Source organism: Citrus clementina, unplaced genomic scaffold (assembly GCF_000493195.1).
Source record: "Citrus clementina cultivar Clemenules unplaced genomic scaffold, Citrus_clementina_v1.0 scaffold_8, whole genome shotgun sequence".
Taxonomy (NCBI): domain Eukaryota; kingdom Viridiplantae; phylum Streptophyta; class Magnoliopsida; order Sapindales; family Rutaceae; genus Citrus; species Citrus x clementina.
In genome coordinates, this window is record NW_006262022.1 from 15045296 (window position 1) to 15071714 (window position 26419).

General features: G+C 34.7%; 1 protein-coding gene across 7 annotated transcripts; it reads left to right on the forward strand.

Annotated features, from left to right (window-relative positions):
- LOC18033640 (copper-transporting ATPase PAA1, chloroplastic) lies at positions 1–26091 on the forward strand. 7 transcript variants are annotated; one of them, XM_024178393.1, is made up of 18 exons: positions 1–508; positions 593–646; positions 858–1011; positions 2168–2278; positions 3678–3752; positions 3868–4145; positions 5372–5599; positions 11517–11615; positions 11728–11877; positions 15543–15689; positions 17252–17302; positions 17401–17573; positions 18551–18683; positions 19377–19474; positions 20012–20258; positions 24086–24289; positions 24962–25042; positions 25584–26091. In XM_024178393.1, the coding sequence occupies exons 1-18, from the start codon at positions 116–118 to the stop codon at positions 25809–25811; spliced, it is 2904 nt and encodes a 967-aa protein (XP_024034161.1). In that variant the 5' UTR covers positions 1–115; the 3' UTR covers positions 25812–26091. The 7 variants fall into 7 exon arrangements, with proteins under 7 accessions (XP_024034161.1, XP_006423888.2, XP_024034167.1 ...); XM_006423825.2 differs by lacking the exon at positions 2168–2278; XM_024178399.1 differs by lacking the exons at positions 20012–20258; positions 24086–24289; positions 24962–25042; positions 25584–26091 and adding an exon at positions 19558–19907.
- Positions 26092–26419: the final 328 nt, after the last annotated feature.

Sequence of the window (26419 nt, forward strand, 5' to 3'; positions counted from 1 at the left end):
TCAACTCTATCTCTAAAACGAAGTATAAAGAAACAGATAAACACAAACAAATAGCAAATTAGCAGTATCAATCAGTGTCTCTTTAATAGACGGAGCATTGCAGCAAGCAACAACAATGGAGTCTGCATTATCTTTATCAACTACAACTACTACTTTGACTCTCTTCACCATCTCGAAAGCCCGCCATTTCCTCAAAAGAGTCCCAACGGCTTATCGAATTCGCCCGCTCACTTCCATTTCTACTCAAACCTTACCCCTTGCTTCTCTCTCAAGGAGAAAGTTTTCCGCCGTGCTGCCGCCACACATACGATGTCGTTTGGAGTGCATGTCTAGCTGTGCGGCGTCGTTTGGGGCCGCTGGTGGAAGTGCCGGAGGAGATGTTGGCGGCGGAGGCGGCGGCGGCGGCAATGGTGGATCGGATGGTGGAGATTCGAAGTCGAAATTGGGCGGCAGAGGAGGTGAAGAGCTATCGGCGTTGTCCTCTGATGTTATTATACTGGATGTCGGGGTATGAATTCCCTTTCTTTCTTTCTACATTGACGTTCGTTTTAGGTTTTAATAATGTACTGAAGTTAGCTTCAATTTCTTGTAGGGAATGACATGCGGGGGATGTGCAGCCAGTGTCAAGAGAATACTAGAGAGTCAAGTAAGTCTTTTTCTTTTCTTTTTTTTTTTAAATTTTTTTATCAAGTAATTAATTTAAATGAGATGAAAGATTTTGAAACTAGATTCTTACTGTGAAAAACTCCAAGCTGGTGACATTAATTTAAATCGAACATAGAATTGCAACGACATTCTCTTGAACAAATTGTAGTGAAAACTAATCCGAAGTTATCTCATTTCATATTGAGATGCAGCCACAAGTTTCTTCTGCTAGTGTTAATCTCACAACAGAGACAGCAATTGTATGGCCGGTATCCAAAGCCAAAGTCATACCAAACTGGCAACGTCAGTTAGGAGAGGCACTTGCAAAGCATTTGACTAGTTGTGGTTTTAAGTCCAGTCTTCGAGGTAAGAATTTTATGAGCATCACCATTTTTGTTTTTGTCTCTTGACTACGATTGGCATACACCTTATCACCAACCAAAAAAATTTACTAAAAAAGTTTGTTAAAAGTTTGTTAAACATTTGTAATCTATTAGTTTTACAGCTATAGAGAAGTCAATGCAGAAGAGAAAGATCTTTTAGATAATGTATTAGAACTTAACAATCGTTAGTAACATTGCATGTTCTTGACATTCTTGACTTTTTTGACTTGTTCAAATGCTGTTACTTGGGATTCCGGTTCTGTTAGATCCGCAGTCCTGTGAATATTGGTAGAACTTTGATGAGTATCTAGAAAAATCGCTTACTAATAGCATCTTGCGGCTTTTAATTGTTGTTTATCCATATGATTCATGTAGTAGTCCCTAGCAGAGGAGAACAGTCCACTGGTGGATATTGTCACTGTAGACATGTTTATGGTCCATAAACTTGCATGTGTGCATCTTTTTGAACATATATGCTGCTGAGCTCTAAAATGTCTGCTTCCAAAGTATGGTTCTCAGGATGCTGTCTTTTACCTTTTAATTCTCTGGTGACTATTGTGTAAAACAGTTATTTTGAGTTTCATTCGTCAAAGTATTGGACTTCATGTTAATCTTTGTTCATGTTGTAAATGCGAGGATAGCCAATTTCAGGAAGTTTAAGTGGTATAGGTTATGAAGCTTCCACTTGTAGGAGATGGAAAAATGATAGGCAAATTGTCAATTTTTTAATGTACAACAGTACACAATTTGTTTGTCATATCATGTGTATATCAGATCAAAGAACAAGTTTGTTGTTTTTTTTTTTCCTCCAAATTTTTGGGTATCTTTATCAACTTATGCATTAGAGCAGCTCTATCTGTGACTTAGAGTAGATGTAACATAGTTAAATATACAGAGGGTTTCATGTGACTTATGTGAAGCTTGGTCGGTAACTGGCAGGTGAGGGAGCTATTGAATGAGATATTTCACCATAATAATGCAAAAGATAATTTTAGGGAGAAATCATAGTTCTTTGTGGTATGTCTGTAATTTATTGAGTTTAATTGCAAAAGATTGTTGCAAATGTCATTCCAGTATTTGAGATGTCGAAAGATAGGCTGCAGAGTCATTATTAATTCTACAATTTCTCCCTTTAATAGGTGAGTTGCAGCAGCTACTTGGGGTGGATTGTTGGAATGGAAGTCTGGTGCTAAGGAGCCATTTGCTTTCTAGAATTTATTCTCCTCAATCCAAGTTTAGCAAATTTTTAAGTGATTGGCAGGAACTCAAATTTTTTATTCTTGAAAAGTTGATTGTAGATTATTTTTGAGAGTTGATACTACTCTCATCTTGTATTTTTCATTGGGAAAGTTGATATTGGTTTATATGAATATGATCATCATAACATATCTAGTATATTTTCATCCTTTTGAAGTTTGTGCTCTGCCCTTCTCCAGAGGTTTTGTATAAGCTTTTCCGTTTGGTGAAAATCGTCTTTGTCATTTTATGCCTGTGTAGTTCTTTTCCTTCCGTAATAATTGTAGAGGTACTAAGTGTTGTAGTCTTTAGAAAACCACTAAAAATTTGAGCTACGTGAAAGCTTTCTTTCAACTGAACATGCTATCACTATTATAGATTGGATGTTCAGGAAAAGTTTTCCTGGTTGAAATTTATTATGCAATTGATAATTCTAATCTTTCTTCAATTGTAGATGTCATAAAGTTGTCTAATTTTTGAACTTTTGAGCCTGGCTTGGAAATTCATTTATTTTCATTATGATTTGGTTATAAATTTCATTGCATTTCTATGCTCGCACTTGTTTCCTTTTCAATTCTTTATTTTTTATTTTTTTAACTCTCTTCCGCCTTTTTTTTAGATCATACCTTTTAGGATAAATCTGAGAAATACGACTTTATGTATTTCAAAAAATTGTTAGTAAGTCTGATTTCTGGCCAAACAAATTAATATATTGAAAAATGAAAGTAATATAACTGAACCTTCAGTAGCTAATAAAATTTTATTCTTGTATATTATCAAATAAAATAAAGAAATATTTCTTGAATTTGAGAGCACATTCATTGTAAATGTTAATGGTATTTTTGTTGGTTACAGGACATTCATTGTGGCAAGAAATGATTTATGTCTTTGTGGAGCTAGAATAGGTTTTCATTGTGGGTGATTTTGCATTAGAAGTTCTGTTCACCTCTTGTTAATCTTGGTTATGCCCATGTTCATGGCTGTTTCTTTGATTATGGCAGGGTGATAACCAATTCATTCGATTTCCTGATGTTTTGGATTGTTTGTCTCCTTTCTGTTTTGGTGTACCCTAGTATTAAAGCAGTTGCGTGTAATTCTTAGCCAGAATTTGGACATTATTGCACCTTCCTAATGCCATACAATATCCATAAATGGGTTCTGGTACCTGGGTGGAAAGTTTTGCGTTGAACCAAAGTATTATTTATTTTATTGTATGTTTAATATCCTGAACTGGTTTTAACTTCACTAATGTGTTTCGAATTTGAAAGTGACTGTATTCTTATATGGATTTATACCGTAAAACCTTTTTCTTCTTGTAATAACCATTGTAGCTGGGTTTAGTTTATTAAGTGTTTGCACTTCTATTTACCCATCTGAGTAACTGCTCAATTGCTTCTCTTCTCCTTTCGACAGATATGGGGACTGATAATTTCTTCAAAGTATTTGAAACGAAGATGCATGAGAAGCGTAATCGCTTAAAAGAAAGTGGCAAGCATCTTTCCTCAACTTTTTTCTTTGTTTTTCTTTTTGATGAAAGTTACATTATTATGCTGTGATAGAGGCTGAGAAAGAAATTTGTGGCTAATTGCTCTACATTTGTTAGGTCGCGGGCTTGCTGTCTCCTGGGCGTTATGTGCTGTATGCCTTGTTGGGCATCTCTCTCATATCTTAGGAGCCAAGGCATCATGGATCCACGTATTTCATTCCACAGGATTCCATCTTTCCCTGTCTTTGTTTACATTGCTTGGTCCTGGGTTTCAACTTATTCTTGATGGCGTCAAAAGCCTATTTAAGGGGGCTCCAAACATGAACACATTAGTCGGTCTTGGAGCTGTATCCTCTTTTACTGTTAGTTCATTAGCTGCCTTGGTACCAAAGCTGGTAAGTATGATTCTCGAATCATACATGGCTTTTGTTCCTTCATTGGAGTTCCATTGCATCAATAATTGAACATGTGTGGTGTTTTAGTATATTCTTTCAGAAATTCGTACTATTTGCAGTTTCTTGGTACTCATTTAAATTTCTTCTGATATTCTGATGTGCCAACTTTTCTGTTCCTAATTGTAAACCTTTGCTTGTTTACAAAATGTTTAAACATTAGGGGCTTTTTTAAACATACTTTTATGTTGGCATGTGTTATCATCTACTCTTTGGTAATCATTCATAGGTTTTGCCAAAAAGCTAATTACATGTTTAGAAGAATGGGACTGGATGATTTCCAAATCCTCATGAATGCTTAATGTACTAGTAAACACTAAGGGCTTTCGAACATCCGTGTATGATAGTATGTGTCATCATCTACTCTTTGCTGCTAATCATTAGTAGGTTTTGCCAAAAAGGCAATTATGTGTTTAGAAGAATTGGATTGAATGATTTTCAAATCCTCGCGAAAGCTTTTTACGCTAGTTTGAACTCAAACTTACTGTTTGTTCTCACCTAGTTATAATTTTTAAGAATTGAGAAATTACTTGTATTCTATGCTGTATAGTATGTATAAAGCATAGTGGTGATCTGGCCAGAATCAGAGGACATAGCCTGCTGTCATGGAATTTTATAATTGCAATGAGGGAAAGAAATTTCTAATGCTGTGTAATGGGAAAATGATTTTAGCAATAATAGTGTTTTTGGCTAGACATTGGATCACATTTACCTGCTGCATCATCCACTATGTGCCCCAAATTATGGTTTGGGTACTTGGATAAGTCTTGCTATGTTTTGATAGATTATCCAGGAGTGCTGTTGGCCTCTCTGTCTCATCTCAGGTGAAACATTATTGTAAAACTTGTACTGTCAAAATATGATTTGAGATGAGACATGATTGTAAAACTTGTACTGTCAAAATATGATTATTTTATTTTTTGGGTTTTGTTTTTATTATAGTTCAACAAGCAATACTTTCACAAAGCATAAATGGTTACAGTCAAATAATTATAGACGGCAACTTGGATTTTCTGATTGGAAATGGACTTTATTAATTGAATTGGTGTTTCTGCTTTTAACTCTTAAGATATAGCATGATTTTTGCACTAAAAATATGGGCTTGCAGATTTGGCACATGATATTTTGGTTGACACGATGACTCTTTTCAATGGATGACGTTTATGCAGGGTTGGAAGGCATTCTTTGAGGAACCAATTATGTTGATAGCATTTGTTCTGTTAGGAAAGAATCTTGAACAGAGAGCTAAAATAAAAGCCACCAGTGATATGACTGGGCTACTGGGTATATTACCTTCAAAAGCTCGTCTTCTTGTTGATAATGATGCCAAAGATTCAATTATTGAAGTTCCTTGTAACAGTTTACATGTTGGAGATCACATTGTTGTACTGCCTGGGGTAAGTACAATTAACTCTCATTTTCTTTATGGTTTTATCCTTCTTTTATCTTTTTTTCTAATTTCATTTCAAAATAAGAAACATGGATTTGTTAGTTAAATGAATTGGAAGTACAAAGGGTGAACAACCAGGTGTCGATGCTTGACCTTTTACATCTTTCTTTCTGAATTTTTTGTGTCATGGGGAAATAACCGTTCCCAATTTGCAATACAGAAGATATATTTAAGTAAACTATTGAACACAATCATGACCATCATAACATTGTAGCATAGGATCTCAGTGTCAACATAGCCCAGTGTAGCATGACAATAATGTTGAAGGAGGTTGGCGGAGCGCTTTGGTGTATGTACATTTACATATTTTTCAAAAATAATAAAATATAATGTAACAAATAACAATTGGTCAAACACAGTGCTGTTGTAGCACTTTTTTCTTCTCACTTAATATAAATTATAGTTTCTTATATAAAAAATGGATCAAACACAAGCTCAAGATTTTTTAATTTAGTTAGGGAGGACCTGATCACCAACTTGTTAAAAAAATCTGATTTAATAACAACTCAACTCCAGCTCTTGCTAATGATAGTAAAGCTCCAATAGGTAGACTACAAGTTGCTTTAAGTAGCTTCAGTGGGAAAATCTTATTTTCTTTTCATATTGTGGTCTTTTCATGCAATGGTTTTTTGTTTTCTTGACTTCGGTCTAAATTACTACTTGTTTTTTACTTTGTTCTTCTGAAGTAATGATGATTTCTGGACTATGAGTTTGAAAACAGACAATCAATATCAGCTATTATCGAAATGTAAAAGATTGAACGGTTTCGTAGCTTATCATTCTTAAGAAAATCCTTCTATATAGTTGATACTTTCTAATATATAAGATCTGACACTTATTTCTTCTCATTACAGATATCATCTACATGTATGTATAAAATTTTTCATACCAATGACCAAGGCATCAAAATTTCTCTTACAATAATAAAATAAAAATGTAAGAATGCGTTACACAACTAGATAACCTTGTTTGCATTTTTTAAGTACAAAAATAACATAAACATAATTCTTTTACTATCTATAGCATGAATTATTTAAAATTAAAATTAAATTGTAGTTTATTCTCAAGGTTCCTTTGCTCCAATTTATGATTAGAAAAACTCTTAGTTCACATAGTTTTAGGATGTCAATATAAATTTGTGAAAATAGGTAGAGAAAAAGTTTATGGAATAATTCTCTATTTCATATCTTCATGAGATTGTACACAGTCTTAATATAGGGATACAAGAGACTAAGAAAGGAAAGAAAAAATTAAAGCAGAATATTACACACTGATTTCTAGGAAGCAATAACTCTATATTTACACCAAATATGCACCTAAATATATAAGGAATACCAAATCAATTTGATTTGGTCAACCTTTCAACACTCCCCCTCAAGCTGGTCTAAAAATGTCTTTCATGGCCAGCTTGCAAACCAATTTCTCAAAATGTTTCTTAGGTAGTCCCTTGGTGAGTATATCAGCAATCTGCTCATTTGTAGGAATGTAGGGCATGCAGAACAAACCACTGTCCAGTTTTTCTTTTATGAAGTGTTTGTCCACTTCAACATGTTTAGTTCGGTCGTGGAGTACTGGATTATGTGCTATTGCAATGGCAGATTTGTTGTCACAATATACTTTCATAGGTAGAGAATTACTTGCCTTAAGTTCTTCAAGAATTTTTTTGATCCAAAAAAGCTCACAAATTCCTAGAGCTACTGCTCTATATTCTGCCTCTGCATTACTTCTTGCTACCACAGTTTGTTTCTTGCTGCGCCAAGTGACCAAATTTCCTCCAACAAAGGTGCAGTAACCAGAAGTGGATCTTCTATCGGTTACACTACCAACCCAGTCAGCATCAGTGTAGACTTCTACTTGTAGGTGCCCGTTTTTTCTGAACAAAAGGCCTTTACCCGGAGATCCTTTTAAGTATCTAAGGATTCTATATACAGTTTCAAAGTGTTCTGGTCCTGGAGCATGCATAAACTGGCTGACTAAGCTCACTGCAAAGGCTATGTCCGGGCGTGTATGTGAAAGGTAGATTAATCTACCTACAAGACGTTGGTGCCGATCTATGTTGGTCACATCTTCAATTTTAGCCGGCTGTAATTTCATATTAGGATCCATGGGTGTCTCGGCTGCTTTACATCCAAGTAGACCTGTCTCTTCAAGCAAATCAAGAACATACTTGCGTTGAGACACAACAATCCCATCTTTTGATCTAGCAAACTCCATGCCCAAAAAATACTTCAGGTTGCCTAAGTCTTTGATTTCAAAGTCACGTGCAAGTACTTTCTTTAATCTGCAATTCTCAACTAAGTCATCACCAGTCAAAATTATATCATCTACATATACAATTAACACGGCTAATTTCCCTTCAATAGAATGTTTGTAAAACATTGTATGATCTGCCTGACTTTGGGAGTAGCCGTGTCCCTTTATAACATTACCAAAGCGTTCAAACCATGCTCTAGGAGACTGTTTGAGCCCATACAAAGACTTATGTAGTTTACACACTTTACTGCTGCCATGATTTCCCTCAAAACCTGGTGGTAAATCCATAAAGACTTCTTCTTCTAGCTCCCCATTCAGAAAAGCATTTTTAACATCTAACTGGTATAGATTCCAATCAGAATGTACAGCCAATGAGATAAGGACCCGGATGGAACTTATCTTTGCAACGGGGGCAAAGGTTTCTTGATAATCAATTCCATAGGTTTGAGTGAACCCTTTTGCTACAAGCCTTGCCTTATATCTCTCAACACTCCCATCAGCATTACATTTAAGTGTAAACACCCACTTACAACCCACAGTTTTCTTTTCTTTTGGTAAATCCACAATCTCCCACGTACCATTCTTCTTTAGAGCATTCATTTCCTCTAAAACTGCTAACTTCCAATCTGGGTGGTCTAAGGCTTCTTTTATGGTTTTAGGAATTGGTATCTAAGAGATTTTTGTGGTAAAGGCTCTTTGTTTATTGGACAACTTTTCATAGGAAACATATCTAGCAATGGGGTGCTTAGTACAGGTTCGGGTTCCTTTCCTATGTGCTATGGGTAAGTCAAGATCAGGAAAAAAAGTGCTGGAATGTTTAGGAGAAGAAATGTTACCTGATTTTCTGAGGAATCAGTACTTGGAGGCAACGATTGTGGCTGTACCGAGTTTACGAGAGGGTCTTTACTGCTGTGATGATACTTTCGAGTATAAACACGAAGATCTGGTGGTGGAATTTTATCTTGTAGTTTTTCTCCCCGTCTCTGGTGCATTAACACTTGGTTCCTGCAGTTCAAGGTTTCCTAGGTTTTCATTATTAGAAATATCAGTTTTTTGAGTTTGAGTTGAAGTGCCCAGATCAGGTAAAAACAGATTAGGCATAGGTGTAGAAGTATGCCAAAAATGATCTTCACTATTTTCTTTCTCCCCCTGAAGAGAATTTTGGCCAAAAAAAGGTTGATTTTCGAGAAATATAACATCCATACTAACATGGAATTTCTTTGTTTGAGGATTGAAACATTTGTAAACTTTTTTATTAGGAGCATAGCCCAAGAAAACACATTTTTCAGATCTAGGATCCAATTTAGATCTAAGATGGTTAGGAACATGAACAAATACGGTGCACCCAAAGACTCTTAACTGAATATTGGAGGTAATCCTACTAGAAGGATATATAAGTGTGAAGTATTCTAAAGGTGATTGATACTTTAAAACACGGGTAGGCATCCTATTAATCAAATAACATGCTTTTAAAACAGCATCACCCTACAAATATTTAGGAACATGCATAGAGAGTATGATAGCCCGACTAACTTCAAGTAAATGGCGGTTTTTTCGTTCCGCAATTCTATTTTGTTGTGGAGTATCACGACAAGTGGATGTGTGAATTATACCCTTTTCCTTACAAAACACCTCTAGATAATTATTAAAATATTCAGTACCATTATCTGTATGGAGTAGGCTTATTTTTGTTTGAAATTGATTTTCAACCATGTTATAAAAATCTTTGAATAACCCCTCAACTTCAGATTTTTCTCTCATTAAATAAACCCAACAAAGCCGAGTATGATCATCTATGAATGTTACAAACCATTTTTTTCCAGTTAAAGTGTTGATTTTTGAGGGTCCCCAAACATCACTATGAATTAAATAAAAAGGTTTTGAGGCACGATAAGTAAGTGCTTTATATGAAACTTGATGACTTTTAGATAAAAAACAACTTTCACACTGAAAAGTAGTACAATCAACATTTTTAAATAAATCTGGAAACAAATATTTCAAATAAGGAAAGCTGGGGTGTCCTAGTCTAAGGTGCCAAAGCATTATTTGATCCCTAGCAGAGTTTGAACTAATATTACTGCTCAAACCTTGAGCTTGTTTATTCCTTGATAAGTAGTCATCAAAATAGTAAAGACCTTCTCGCAAACTAGCACTGCCAATCATCGTCCCCAAGTCCCTGTCCTGAAATTCACAATGGGAGTCAAAAAAGACAGCACAACAATTAGAATCTTTGGTTAATTTACTGACAGATAACAGATTGCAAGAAAGTTTAGGGACATGTAGCACATTTTTAAGCTCAATGGTTCTAGAGATTTTTATTGATCCTTTTCCAGCTATGGAAGATAAGCTTCCATCAGCAACTCTTACCTTTTTGTTACCAGGGCAAGGATAATAGGAATCAAATAAACTAGAAATGCTAGTCATATGATCAGAAGCACCCGAATCAATAATCCATGGTGCAGTAGTTGAGTGGCTAAATAGAGCATTAATAATAGTACCTGTTTGGGCTAGTGAACCACTAGGAGTACTAGGTGGAGGATTAGAAGTCAGCAGCTTTATGAGATGGTCAATTTGCTCCTTGCTGAGATTTTTTTCTAGATTCTCCACTTCATTGGCAGACGCACGGCTATGCTTGCTGTTTTTCCAGTCTGCAGGCTTTCCGTGGAGTTTCCAGCAAGCCTCCTGAGTATGGCGTGGTTTATTACAGTAATCACACCATACTCGAGGTTTTAGTTGCTGTTGAGTGATGGAGCGGGTAGCATTAGCATCTGCTGTAACAAGGGCAGATTTTTCCACAGAGACAACGGAGTTCTTTTTTCCCAACATAACACCTCGACGACTTTCTTCTCTCCTTACTCCAGAGAAAACATCCTCAAGAGTAGGAAGTGGCTTTCTCCCAATAATTCTTCCTCTTACCTCTAATATACATTCTAACCGACTGAGACCATCTTTGAAAATTTCCTTCATTCAGCCGGATAGTTGTAATCTGGACAGAATGAGATTCAGAATGGGAAATTTTTGGTTCTCGTCTTTTTGAGGTGACTGTGGTTTCAGAAGATTGGTCAGACATGGTAGGGAAGATATCAGAAAGAAAGGGAGCCTAGCTCTGATACCATGTGAAAATAGGTAGAGAAAAAGTTTATGGAATAATTCTCTATTTCATATCTTCATGAGACTGTACACAGTCTTAATATAGGGATACAAGAGACTAAGAAAGGAAAGAAAAAATTAAAGCAGAATATTACACACTGATTTCTAGGAAGCAATAACTATATATTTACACCAAATATACACCTAAATATATAAGGAAAACCAAATCAATTTGATTTGGTCAACCTTTCAACAAAATTATCTTTTATTCAACATTAGATATTTATGTGAAATTGCATATGAAAATGCTGGTTTTCAGATACTTTTAGCTGTTAGAAACAACTAAGTCATTATTTTAAAATGTTACGGTATGTATATTTACACACACACACACACACACATGCTATGTAGACTCATGAATTTGAATTTCATATCAATTAATAACTACTAATATTTTAGTTAGAAAACAAACGCTGCTCACTGCTGGAATCCTCTTAAGCATGTTTTTTCTGGTGTTTTAGGATCGTATCCCAGCAGATGGAGTTGTCAGAGCTGGTAGAAGTACCGTTGATGAGTCAAGTTTCACAGGGGAGCCATTGCCAGTGACCAAAATACCCGAGGTAATGATTTTCATTTACCAGTAAATATTTTTCTTACTCTAAGCCTCAAGCTACATACCGTTGTATCTTTCTCCTTTTTTTTTTTAATACCTTGGTAAATTTTCTGTGCCAGAGTGAAGTAGCCGCTGGAAGTATAAACCTTAATGGAACACTTACAGTTGAAGTGCGGAGACCAGGGGGCGAGACTGCAATGGGAGATATTGTTCGTTTAGTGGAAGAAGCACAGAGTAGGGAAGCTCCTGTACAACGATTGGCTGACCAGGTTCTTCTTTTAACTTTTTTACTATGTATAAGTCATTTTTGTTTTAGTAGTGCTAAGGAATTCTGCAAGATTTAGAATTTTCATTTTATAATATGAATTATTGGCATGTTGGGTTGTGTTGCAATGCAATTTTCCTAAATTTTCAGCATTTCACCCTATCGATGAACGGTACAAGATATAAATAAAATACGCTTAATATCTAAAATGGCATCTTAAGAGTATGTAGATCCTTGAATGTGATCTTTCACTTGGATTTATTTTTTGCGAGGAAAAGGACATCTAGACCTCCTAAATACAAAGAAATATACTTAAAGACGCCTATGGTTTTGAAAATACCTTGAGAACCCGAGTAGACTCTTTAAGTTGTATGGTTTATCAACTTTTATGTTGTATTTACCAATATATCCCTCTAACCAACTTTAATATTTAATTGTTCTCTTCAAAATTAATAGAGGTATAACAAATCAACTTTTCTTCAAGGTAATAATATTGTTGCTTAGCTTCGAGGGGGCAGCCCAGTTCAGTTGGTTGAGTGCTCGGGATTTGGTGCTTGGCTATATCGAGGTCTTAGGTTTGATCCCTCTGGTGAGCTTAAAAATTCCGCGGTTTGTGGTCTCATGGGTCATAGGGTTGGGGAGCCTAACTGACCCTCCAATTGTAGGGCCTAGCCGGGGGGATCCGTGGTCTGGGTCAGTGTGGGAGTCTGGGTTACACACACACACACACACACACACACACACACACAGATATAGAGAGAGAGATATATATACATTAGTATATCTTTTGTTGCTTGGTATGGTTTCTTATAAAAAAATAATAATATTAATAATAATATTGTTGCTTGGTTTGTAAGAATAAAAATAGATAAAATTTTATCCTGCTTACTTTTGTACAGGATTTGGCTGTCTTTTTCGGGTTAAATCAGACATTTGCGGATTGATACTGTTTTGTATAGCTTTGATTGATCATGGTTGGATACCTGGTCTACTACTCACATACAATATGTCTGTTATATATTAATATGCGTACTCGTAGTTCTTATAAAAAAAATGATTAAATTTTATGACTCATAATTCATATTAAATCAAGTATTTATGGTCATGATTATTTTCTCTATACTTTAATATGATAAATAACAGTGCATGCCAATTGGCATAACTGGTAAAACTTCTTGGGTGTTATAAGAGATATGAGGTTCAAACTTTGTCTCATGGATAGGGTGAGGATTTAATTAGTACTTTTGTAATAAAGATTGATACATGAAATGTTATCTATTTATGAAAGAATTTTTATTAATATGTTTATGTATATTTTGTTTATGAAAAATAATAAATTCTGAATTTCATGATTCACTGAATTGTTGAGTCGTTTTCTACAGTAAAGCACCAGAGGGAGGTAAATGTGGTGAAACCTGTGGCAGCCATTGTAATGCTGCTTTCAGTCACCGATGAGTTTCAGTGTACATTGACCGCATCACAGTGGATGCCATGGGTTTTGCCTCATTTGACCTTCCATTGCTTTGTACTTAGATCTAGAAAATCTGGGGTTTGATAGTGTCACTTGTGTGCTGATTTGACATTGTCTTGCTAGTGCACGACAGAGTTTTTCAATTTTTTATTTATTTTGTTCACTTATAAAATAAGTAATTAATTATTGAGAACTGTTAGGGGACCAGATTGTGTCACATGTATTGTTACGATACATTATGTTATATAATAGTAAGAATACTACAAATTCTACAATTCCCTCATGATTTTCTTAATTGATTTTGATGAGTAGCTGTTAATTGTTCGACTTGATGGAGATGGCGCTACATCATGGCAGCACAGTGGCTGCCTTGTGTTTCGCCACAATTGAACCTCCTCCATTGCTTCATTTTAAAAATGACTATCCTATAGCATAGATCAGAAAATACCCTCCTGACTAAACTGACTGAACTTATTTATGGGCTGGGTCTTGTCAGATATTTTTGTATCATGGCTCCTTAAATAAATTTGGCCATGCTTAAGGGCAATGAATATCTTTTTCCAATTGTGCAGCCTGCTGTGCTGGCAAAAATGCCAGCTAACCTGCTAGGGAGTTTTGAAATAAATATATCATATTGATGCTACAATGACTACCATACAAAACTTTGCAAGTACTAAATACTATTTTTGCCTGCATGCATTGGATCTATTAATTGTATTGATGTTGTATAACATCACTGAATGAGAAAGAGGAGTAATTGCTGCAATTTGTTCGTGTTATGGATATAACATTGCTGCAATTATTGAGTTTTGACTTATATTTGAATTCCCTCCCATTTTCTCTTGTTTTCTTTTATCATTCTATAGACTCGAATAGCAATATTTTGAAATAACTTTACAGTTATGTACATGATTGTGATAGCACGAAGAGGTATGCGATGACTGTGGACATTGTGGTTGTACAAACAAGGGGAATTTTTTTTTTTTTTTAAAAAGAAAGATCCAAGAATTCTTCTGATTCTAAGTAGCTGCATTGGAAGTAAAAGATGTTATATACAAGTAAAAGTTGTTTAACTAATCTTGGTGTCTAAATCTTGTAGCTGGTTAGTTAAATCATTGAAATCTCTTTTGAGTATCAATCATTGTTTTTGTGGATTTGTAGTCCCATCAATCGTTGTACATCTCTCTTATAATACTTCTCATTTTCTATGAACAAATTAATTCATAGAAACCTTACATGATGAATGATTTATATTTTGCGATTGAGTGCTAAGAAAGTAATTTCATTGTAAAAGTAATATGTTCATGTTGTTTGATTTGGGAGGAGAAAAGAAACTACTGAAAAGACTCAACATTTTGCATCTGTTATGTCATAGAATTATATTTGTTGTGAGCCCAGAAATCCTCTGTTTTCTCTTTTCCGCACTTGCGTTCTTATGCTCTTAGATTAAGGGAGTCCCAATTCAGGCAAAAAAGTGCGCACAGAAAGAATTCTTGATTGGTAAATCCATCGTCAAAAGGTCGAGTGTCAATCATGCTTTCCTAAAACGTTAGCAAGACAAAGTCTAGGGAGTTAGTGTTGCTAAATACTTCCCAAAAGCCGTAAAAGTATTTAAAAAAGGTAGTTGCCTATTTTTAAGAGTCCATTCACTGCAATCCGTTCAGGCAGTATATATTCGGTATTTTCAAAAGGATTTTAAATATTCTACTCATTTTAGGCTACCCTGAGTTTCTTTTTAAGAAATCTAGCTTCACGGGTGTTTAGAATCAATCCTAGTTAATTGGGACGGTAGGATGATCTTACTTTATGGTTGGCTAAAGTCCTCAGTCTTTTACCAAACTGAAGATATCATCAACTTGATTGATACTTAAGGACTTTGTTGGCATTAATTGCAACGCAATTTTTTTTATTTTTTTTTATTTAAGTTTCATTTCAGGTTTTCTTGACTTTTGGTAATCCATGAACATCTTTATCCTTTTTGCTTTTTTTTTACAAGGCATTATAAAATTAATAAGGAAAATATTTGAAAGATATAAATACTGATAGCGATTGGTTGTCTCATCAATTTAGTATGGCAAAAGCTTTGAAGAATTAGTTGAGTTTAGTGAATTGGCTGTGCTTGTTGACATTTATTTTGTTAGCATTGAGCGTATTTATTTGGTGGAATACCGTTAATGTTTATTTTTTGGTTTCCCAAGGTATCTGGGCACTTTACTTATGGAGTAATAGCACTATCAGCTGCGACTTTTGTGTTCTGGAACTTGTTTGGTGCACATGTTCTACCAACTGCTATCCAATATGGAGGTCCAGTTTCACTGGCTCTACAACTGTCTTGCAGTGTTCTGGTACTGTACTTGGGAGTTTAACCCTCACAAAATTTCTTGACTATCCTGATATAATGATTGAGTTGCTAATTCATTTAAAAAAAGATCTATTAGGGTTTTGTCTACGGTTTTGTTTCCAAGTATATGGTTCTTGTTCAATTTTTCTTAATTATTATGCTAGAAAAACCAAGTTACTTTATTTGAGTTAGTTGTGATTTTAATAGTGAATGATCATTAGATTCTACTTTTTACGTAATGGATTTAAAGATGAATTTGTTTTCTTTTTAAAAAGGCAAAGAAAGGAGAATTAGAAAGCGATTAGGGAGGTTGGGTAAATGGAGGAAATATGTTGGTGGCAGAAACCCAAGATTATTTGATTGAAAGCAGAATTTTTGCCCCCTTCGAAAAGCTGATTAATACTTACAAGGGTTCTAGTTTTGTTGGAAGCTGCTGATTGTAAAACATCTTAAATCATAATATTCAGATTAGCATGTAGAACTTTATTGAAGTCGTTTATTGAGGATGGTTTGGCAGCCTTATATATGGAATGAATCCTTCTTGTCTTAGCTGCTTAAATTCAATTTGGCACGAAAGGAGTTTTAAGAAGACTTTAAAGCAGCTTTGGGTTCAAGTGTTTGTAAGGCATGCTGTCCTTATAGGTTTTCTATTGTTTCTTTCCACATTATTAATGTTGTATAAATAGACTTGTATAGATGTATTGGTAATTATAAATGAGAGCTACTGGGAAAGAACAAAGGACCACTACATATTGTATAGTTATCAGCTACATATCTGAATGATTACAAGAAACAACTTTGGCTTTATTTAAAGAACTCTGAAGAATAAGAAAAAGAACCCAATGCTCTCGGCATTAAACTAAAACCTTCACTGAGTTCATAAAGCAAAAAAAAATGTCTCAAACTTTTATTGTCATAGAGACTGTATTGATTACTGAAATCAAACTTTATTCCACAACTGCCTCTAGTTTTGCATTTCGTTTTATTTTACTCTTGCAAGATCACTCAAAAATTGCACCACAACAAACCCATTAATGATAAGCCACATGAAACTGGCATATTCCAAAATATTTTTGCAGCCTCAATAATTATACCACAATCTATTTGCTTAATTGTAATCTATTAGTTGATGATTAATATTTCCACATTTCTTTTGTACATTGTAGAGAAAGGAGACAAGCATATGTATGGTTTCTGTCCCTGAATATCTCTCTTGTATAAGTCCTGCCTTTCGCTAGTACCTGGTTTATTCAAACCTCACATGAAGTGTGGTGTTCCTAATCACTTTAGCCAGCAAAAAGCTGTTACAAGATTGACCTTCAATCAGCAATGTTACGTTGGATTTGTAACAGAAGCTACTCTAAGAATTCAGCAGTCACATTTTCCTATCTTGCTGTAACTCATTGATAGTACCATTGGCTTCCATGATGAGAAGAATTGAAAATTCTCCTGAACTTCTCTCTCATTCATGTTTTGAAGTTTTTGGTAACGTCAAAGAGTAAAACGGAAGGCTCCTTGCTTCCATTTTGTACATGTATTAGTTCAAACCTCTATTTTCTATTTCAGGTTGTTGCTTGTCCATGTGCCCTTGGCTTAGCCACGCCTACAGCTATGTTGGTAATCTCTTTGTAAACTCTGCAGTTATTCCTTTTCTAATGGTGATATGGCCAAACTTCTTTTGCAAAATACATCACGACTAACGTTCTCCATTTCAGGTTGGAACTTCATTAGGGGCAACCAGAGGATTGCTTCTGCGAGGTGGAAATATCTTAGAGAAGTTTGCAATGGTAAATACTGTAGTGTTTGACAAAACAGGGACCCTTACAATTGGCAGACCTGTAGTGACAAAGGTTGTGACTTCTGGCAGCCTGACAGATCCGAATTCAAAGTTGAGTGTTGAAAGAAATTCCCTTTCTTAAATTATTCTGTTCATGATGTTTCTAAGGTTTTGTAAAATGTTTCTTATGGTGACTAAAGGTCTTAAACATATTGCTAAAATTGCGTAAAATCTTCAAGTATAAACATGTCTTTTTTGTATTAAAATCCGAGGAAAAATATTTTTTCCTTTTTTATCTGGCTATTTTCTATAGTGCAAATGTGAATTATTTGGCCTAGTAAATTGTGGCCAAACAAGAGAGCATCAGTGGATCTTGTTTTAAATGAAGATTATGATTTTGGGAAACTGTGGCTTTCTTGTACATGAAAAACATGGCAAGAAAAATTGTTGGCAGTAACAAAGAGGTTGAAGGTATGGCTGTGCACATCAGAATAATATGCTTTTATCCTAATCCAAGTTGGGCATTACAAACATGCATTCTCCAACTTGAGAAGTGTTATAGCTTAAATAGGAATTTGTGGGGTGTCATTAGTTGGTGCTTTTTATGATTTTACTGTCATTGAGTTGGCCTTCCATATATGTTTTAATTTAGCACTACAAAAGTCCTGAAAAATTCATCAGTAATACAATACAGTAACAATGTACTTCTTTATGTTCATCTCTGCCTATATGGCTCTTTCTTTTTCTCTGTTAACGGTCTAGAATGTAATTGACCATAAGTTTCACATGGTAGTGATATCCAACAGCACAGTGCGTGGGGCATAGACCTTTGATTTCCAATTAGTATGCTACATAATTATGGAATTTTTTCTTTGAAAGCGACCATATCCACAGTGACCTAGAGCATTAACTTTTAGTCGTGATGTATTTTGCAACCATATCCCCTCTTTTTTTAATTAAAAAAAAAAATTCTCTATGCAGGTTAATTATGTTAGTACCATGACAAATATTGACCTGCATTATATTTATATATCCAAAAGCATATAACATCAACATTTTATGATATTAAACTGCAAGCTTTGATGCAGACAAAATCCCATTCATCCTTTGTCGGAAACTGAGATTTTAAAGTTTGCTGCTGGTGTTGAATCAAATACAGTTCACCCAATTGGCAAAGCAATTGTGGAAGCAGCTGAGTTCTCTAACTGTCAGAATGTAAAGGTACCTTCTTCTTTTTTCCTTTGTGTAATTGTATATAGTCTATGCAATCAAGAACTACTAATCATCTTTAACTATAAGCAGCCATCTTAAAATGATTTCTACCAGTACTGCTAAAACATTGAAGATCATACCTTAATCCTTTAACTATCTTCTAAAGATCATGATGCCTCTAATATCTGGTTCTTTGGAGCCTTTGGACTCTAGAGCTGCCAAGAAATTGGCTTGCTAAGTTGAGGTATTACTCTGCACTATGCAACAGAAGCCAATTTGTCAAAGTGAAATTTTGGGGACTTAATATTTACTAGTCTTTATGTCAGAAGAATCCAAATTGACATCTTCAGTGATAAACCTCTATGAGGGTTTTTGATTTTCCTTTTCTATTGTTGATTTTGTAAGGCTGTCACTAGATTAATTTTGAGGTCAAAGACATATCATGGGTGCTAGAAATAGCCAAGGATTTATTAATCGATATTCAACTTGCAGCGTTTCATATAGAATTGCTTACTGCTCTGGCTGCTGCTATTTTATGGTATTTATAGGTATTTAAAACCCCCTGTGGTTGCATCTGACCACATATGACAGACACTGTTGTTCTTAGTCTTCTTTTTCATAGTCATTTATTTTGATCCTACAATTAAATATGGAAACAATGATATATATATTTCGAAATTTTCATGGAAGATGTTTCTACAGGTAGCAGATGGAACATTTATAGAAGAGCCTGGGTCTGGCACTGTAGCTATTATTGAGGACAGAAAGGTGTCTGTTGGGACAATAGATTGGCTTCGCAGGTGCTGTCCTTGAGACTATTTCTTAATTAAGTGTCATGGTGTTCTAGATTTGTTTATACAACAATTCATTTCATTGCACACAGGATAGATTTTTTTGCCGGTACGCATTCTACATTCAAGACATCTGGTACTTGGTTGGATGTATATCTTATTACTCATGCTTTTGATGTCATTTTTTTGTCGGTTTTGGTTAATCTAGCAAGTCAAAACATATTTAAGTGATCAGGACTTCTATGGTATTATCTCAACTGTAAACAATGTCACTGAGGTGAATTTATCCTTTTTCTGGCATTATAAACAGGATAGTGGTTAGGATTTGACCATCTAAGGGAATACTTGGATCAGTGTAAAACCCACTGGCTGGGACCTTAGAAATGAAGTCGCCTCTCTCATGATTATGCCAATGCCTTTTGTGAATGAATCCATGACTTCTGATAATTATATATTACATAAAACTGGAAGCCCCTGCCTTTGGTTTAGAGATTGGTGTGTGGGACTTCTAATTACAGCTCATGACTGAATCTTTTCTTTCTGCAGTCATGGAGTTGATACCAGTACATTTCAAGAAGTGGAAATGGAGGACCTTATGAATCAATCTCTTGTCTATGTTGGAGTAGATAATATGCTTGCTGGTCTTATTTATGTTGAGGATCGGATCAGGGATGATGCAGCACATGTTGTTAACTCTTTATCTAGTCAAGGAATTGGTGTGTACATGCTGTCTGGGGATAAAAAAAATTCTGCTGAGTATGTTGCATCCCTTGTTGGTATTCCAAAGGACAAGGTAAGATATGCCCTTCTTGTTATTAAATCCTGAATCTTAAGGTTGAGTCCAAGTCTACCTGTTCTTTTGGCATTCGATTTTATAGCCAAAATATAATAATGATAATAATTAATAAAATAATTCAACTATGTGTCTTTTGTTTTTGTTATATTGATTTTTGTTTTCATTTAAATTTTCTTGTTTCTTAGTAGTAAAATTTTAAAGTAATAGAAAGATCATCAATTTCAAAGAGATGTTTATTAAATATGCCTAGGAAACATGTGCTCATAATATGAAGGATCATTGATACAAAATAAAATCTCACTTCTAATGCTAGTTTGATCAGAAATCCATTACTTGGTTAACTGTATCACACCTATTGATCTTCTTTTCTTCAAAACTATGGTAAAATTCCTTATCCTAGCTTGTATTTCTAGTTATCTTAGTCAGGACTCGGGTGTTAATCCTAATCTTTTGTTTCTTATTCTCTCTGCATAATTCGCTGCTAGTTCCTTTTTTTTTAACTCACTATTCTTTTTCTCGCAATATCTGCTATCTTTCCTTTTCTAGTTCCAATTCTTTATATCTGGGTGTTTCCCAGTTATTCAAATGACTTTTGTGAAAGTAGAATCTCTTGCACAATAGATTGAGGAAATAATTGGACTATTGGCTTTAAAAATTTAATGAGATACTTAAGAGTTATCGCTATTTTATCTAGAGAGTAAAGAACTAGACTACAAGACAATTCAGACTCCATTTTGTTTTAGGAGTGAAAAAAAGCTGGGAAAAAAATAATAAACAAGTGTATATGGAGTTTAAGAAGAAAGGGATATTTTTGGTCTTAAAATAAGTATAATTGAAAATGGGGATTCATAAGCATTTTAAAAGTTGCTAGAAGCTCTACACATTTCTGGATCCATTCCATTTTCAGGCCCATTCGGCTACCATGATATTTATGGATGATTTATTTTTGGGTCGATTTTTTGGCCCATTAGGCTACAAAATAAAAATAAAAAATAAAATGTGGCCAGAAAATTCCAATGTTTGGTGATGAAGATCCAGCTAGATAGGTTTTCCAAATATAAAAAAGATCATCAATAGGTCAGAAGTGTTGGATGGTGAGATGAAGGTTGTGGTTGCAACTTAGTCATAGTTACACATGCTGACATGCATAATATATCATAGTCTATCCATTAAGTGCTTCGATTTGGTGGTGCAGGAAAATTAATGGTTCTTTTTAGATATAAACACCCATCACGCTTATGCTGTTTAAGTAGCAAAATTTTGGGAGGAATTGGTCACCTTTATAACAAGAAAGCACCATTGTAGTTGTATTTAAGTCATTTGGCTCTAACTATCCTTATAACAACTTAAGCAAGCACTCCTTTATTCTAACTTCCTTTGGCATATCTGCTTTTGAGCATTTATAGTTAGCGGAGCAAGTGAAAATGTGTTTCTTTTAATTATGATGAGCAATTTAAGCTTAACATGCATCCAAAATGTCAACCGTTATTTTTCAAAATATCTCCAGTGGTAAAGATCATGTTACACTAGAAGTGATGCAAAGGCAAACATATCTGCATACATGCTTGAGGTAGAAATTTTCATTGATTCTGTAGTTCTGTGATTTTCAAACTTGAGATGACTGTGATGAGTTGGCTGCTTATTTTCCAGATTGTTTTCTTCAGAACAGGTATCTTTAGGCTCTGTTTGTTGTGGCTTTTCAAATAGAGCTTAGTTGCAGGACTTTTACCAGTAAAGCTTTTACAAGTGATGCTTTTACCATAAAATTTTTGGTTTTTCGGTTGTCAATGAGAGCTTTTTAAATAGAGCTTGTTCAAGTAAAACTTTTACAAGTTATGTTTTTACTGTAAATTTTTAGTTATTTAGTTGTTAATGAGAACTTTTATTGAAATTATAAAATTACTTTAATAGATTAATTTTTTAAAATTATGTTATAAAAGGAATGAAATAGTTCTAATCTTTGTTTTCTGAGTGGACAATTGGTCCACTCTCTATTTTTACATCTTCATTAACACATTTTTTAGTTTCTTATCAAAAAAAGGAATGAAGTAAGACTGTGGATCGTGTAAAGGGTATTCTGGATAGTTTAACTTTTTTGAAAAGCTTTAGAACCTCTATTGCCAAAAATAGTTTATTTAATCCCTAAAGCTCTAATCAAAATGGAACCAAACAACACAGTAGAGAACCCTAGTACTAGCCCCTGTGCTGTCTTTCTGTTGGTCAAATTCAGCCGTAGATATGAAACGGATGTGGTAGCCTTAACACTACTGTTTTAATTTTTGGATACTAACTTTTAATCGACATCTTGAAGAAATCATGAAATACAGATTAAAACAATAGAATTAGCATTTCATTTTTCTAAGCATGGAAATTTTTGAAGAAGCATTTGACATCTATCAAAGAGAGAATGGGATGTTTTGGATCTGAATTAGGAACTCTATTAGTTTGTCATAGAAGTATCTCTTCTACAGGGACTCTTGTTTGGAAATGGTTTTCATGATGGACTAAATTTGGCCCTCCCTAGGATTTTCAGAGTTCCTCATATTAGAGCTTAAAATATGATAGTCAAACCTCACTTATTTAGCAGCTCCTTAATATGGTATTAGAGTCAATTTTACCAGAATGCACAGACTTTTAAATTTATCAATAATAAGTCATCATTTTAATTTTCTTATGTTTTTGCTGGGTCCATATTAGAACATGTTGACCAATCCAACCTTGCACGTAGGGGGGTCATGGCAGAGATTAAAACACTGCTATTGTATCTTTGCCATCACTTTAAACTTTTGGGTTATACAACTTCTTAACCCTAGAGACAATTGCCTTGCCATCTGTGTTGGCTTCAGTATTATGATTTCCTCAAACAATTGTATATGATCTGTTTTGTCTGTACTTATAATTGTTCGCTCTTCACCAAAGCACTTTGGTACAGGCTATATATTGTAAAAGGTGGTCCATTTTGTTGGATCGAGATCCTTGTTGCCACCTCCCAACAGGTCACCCATCATTGGATTTCTCTACCTTTAGAACACTTAACTATAGAGTTTTGAAGTAAAAGTTACCATACTAAACTATTTAACCTTCATCCCTCAGCAGTCCTAAGGGTCGTTGCTGGCCCCCCCATAAGGCCCACAATCTCCCCCTCAGCAACACCCTGGTGACTTGGCCACACTCGAGCCTTCGCCATTATGACTTGGCCACACCTGGCCTCTGCCATCCACGATGCTAGCGCACTGTTGATTGGTTAAAACGGTGCTAGCCCACCTATCAAACACATGATCAAGCTTTGATACCACTTGTAGTTCCCAGCAAGTCCCTTACCATTGAATTTCTCCACCTTGAGCATGCTTAACTATGTATGTTTTGAAGTAAATGTTGCCATAATCCTTTGAAAACCAATTGGTGCTTGGAGAATGGACATTAAACCCATTTCACTTCGTCCCTCTGTAATCCTGTGGATGGTCGCTGGTCCCACATAAGGCCAACACATTGGGTGGGGAAAATTACGCATAGGTGCATATCAGCATTATAAATTAGAAAGTGCTAGTAAATTAAAAGAAAGCTCTCTAGCTTATATTTGTTATATGAATATGGCTAATCAGTTTTCTGTACCTGGCTTGTTTGATCGACTTGAGAACTTATTTTTATCTACTGATTTCTGAATATTAGTTTTTGTCAGCTATTGCAATCCATTTTGAATTCATAATGGCTTTACAATGGAATGCTACAGACATGGGACCTAACTGCTTTTGTAGTGAATAATAATCATATCTTAATCAAGACTATGGACAAAAATAATAAAATTTGGAATTTCTGAACTGCAGGTGCTTTCTGGTGTTAAACCAAATGAAAAGAAGAGGTTCATTAATGAACTTCAGAATGATGAAAACGTTGTAGCCATGGTTGGTGATGGAATCAATGATGCTGCCGCTTTGGCTTCATCTCATATTGGAGTTGCCATGGGTGGGGGTGTTGGAGCTGCCAGTGAGGTCGCTTCTGTTGTATTGATGGGAAACAGACTATCTCAGGTATTTCTGACATCATTTCTTGGCTAGCTGCATTACTCTAATTAATTTCTAAAAATTTATGCAAAATCTCAAAAGTTCTGAGCTTTTCTTGTCTTACCTTAAATCTGTCCCATTTTCTTTTCTGAACTTGAAGTCTTCAATTTCAATGGTTAGAAATTGTTATGAATAAGCATAGGCTGGCTGCCTGAGTTGTCAAAGTTTGTTTTCTTGAAAAGGAGACTGTTGGTTATAGACAGTGTTATATGCATACGAGGGAATTATGTTGTTCTTCACTGTCCAATTACTGATGAAATTTTGCCTCTTTTTGGTCATTGCTTGATGTTAATTCGGTCATGCTTCATGCAGTTATGGGATATGTTTCAAGTTTTAGGGGTCATTGAAGTATAGGTTCAGTTTGTTGTTTGGACGGGGGTTTCATTTTGTTTGTTTCAAAATTTATTTCTTGAGAGTAATTGTCAATCTTCTTCGGGAGTATAGTACTCATTATGACTTACACAGGATTTAAGTAACCCTTTTTCTTGATAATCATTTCTACTTGGTGAAATTGGCGGAAACTTTTTTATTAATTTATTGATATGATAGATATAGGCTATAGAGATTACTTCTTTCATTCTTTTTCCAGCACTCCCTTGTATATTTCTTGGAATGACTCAGTTTCTTACCTCTACGCAGTTACTTGTTGCATTGGAGTTGAGCAGGCTAACCATGAAGACTGTGAAGCAAAATCTTTGGTGGGCCTTCGGGTATAACATTGTAAGTTTTCATGAACCATGCAGGGATAGACGTGTACTTGTAATAAAGGCCATGGAACATGAAGCCGTATTATGCGCAATGCATTGCATACAATACATGGATCTAACCCATACATTATATGGGTTCCACTTTTCACACAAAATAAAGTATTTGCATTTCTCTACTGCAAGCTGTGGGACGACCTAGAAGCTAGGGATATGCCTCCGGTAGAAAATGAGCACTAGTAAAATCATCAATAATAATATACTATGGAAATGCTGCAGAACTTATTGAATCTTATTTCCAGTGCTCATATCATGATTCTTTACGTCTGGTGTGAATGAGGATCTGGATTCTTTTAGGGTATCTCAGCACATGGTCCAGCAATTAATAAAATGCAAGTTTATATGCTGCCCATATCTTCTTCTATACCTTTTACCCTCTGCCTTACATTTCACCCTCTCACTAAGAAGTGCTTAGATTGAAGAAACTGATGACATATATTTTATATTATTGCTGCTGCCAGAGTTGTTCATTTCACATTCCTTCTATTATGGCGCAGGTCGGAATTCCAATAGCTGCAGGAGTGTTACTCCCAGTAACCGGGACAATGTTGACTCCATCAATTGCAGGAGCCCTTATGGGTTTAAGTTCTATTGGAGTGATGGCAAATTCATTGCTTTTGAGATTAAAATTTTCCTCAAAACAGAAAGCGAGTTTTCAAGCGCCTTCTTCACGTGTCAATAGTAATGTTGATTCTCATCAACTCATGGATTTAAAAGGAAAATAAAGAACCCGTCTGATGATGGTAGATAGAGAGAGATAGATGACACGGCATGCGGCATCCTTGTGTATCATATTTTTTGTTACTTCTTAATTAAAAGAAAAAAAATTCCCTTGTACATATTAACAATTGAGTATTCATGTGTTCCCCATTGCAAATGTTCCAACATCTGCCAGAGAACAGTTTGTGAATGCTGATATTGTTAAGTGAGTTTTACTTGCAAAGAGTTCGTTACTTCCCAGTTGACATTTTTTTTTTCCTTAAAAGGTGTGTTTGATATATTATATTGTATTATGTTGTATTATATTATTTTAATATAAGTATATTATATTATGTTGTATTGCATTAGTATTGTAATATTGTATAATATTTAATGCTACACTTTATTGAAGTTTTAAATTTTAAAAATTTAACATTATTTTCTAATATAAATGTTAAAAAAATAATCCTTCATATAATAATACTATAACATTTATTTTTTCAGCATTTTTTAAATAAATAACTTGTGAAATAAAGATAATCAAATCATTCAATCAAATAATCTCTAAAAATATCACAACAAAAGTTAATTATTAAAACATACAATATTAGTTCAAAAATCATCTTAGAATAAT

Coding starts and splice junctions, on each gene's coding strand:
- LOC18033640 (XM_024178393.1), top strand. CDS start 116: ATGGAGTCTGCATTATCTTTATCAACTACAACTACTACTTTGACTCTC. Junction 1,012..2,167: donor TTTTAAGTCCAGTCTTCGAG/GTAAGAATTTTA, acceptor TCCCTTTAATAG/GTGAGTTGCAGCAGCTACTT. Junction 4,146..5,371: donor CTGCCTTGGTACCAAAGCTG/GTAAGTATGATT, acceptor ACGTTTATGCAG/GGTTGGAAGGCATTCTTTGA.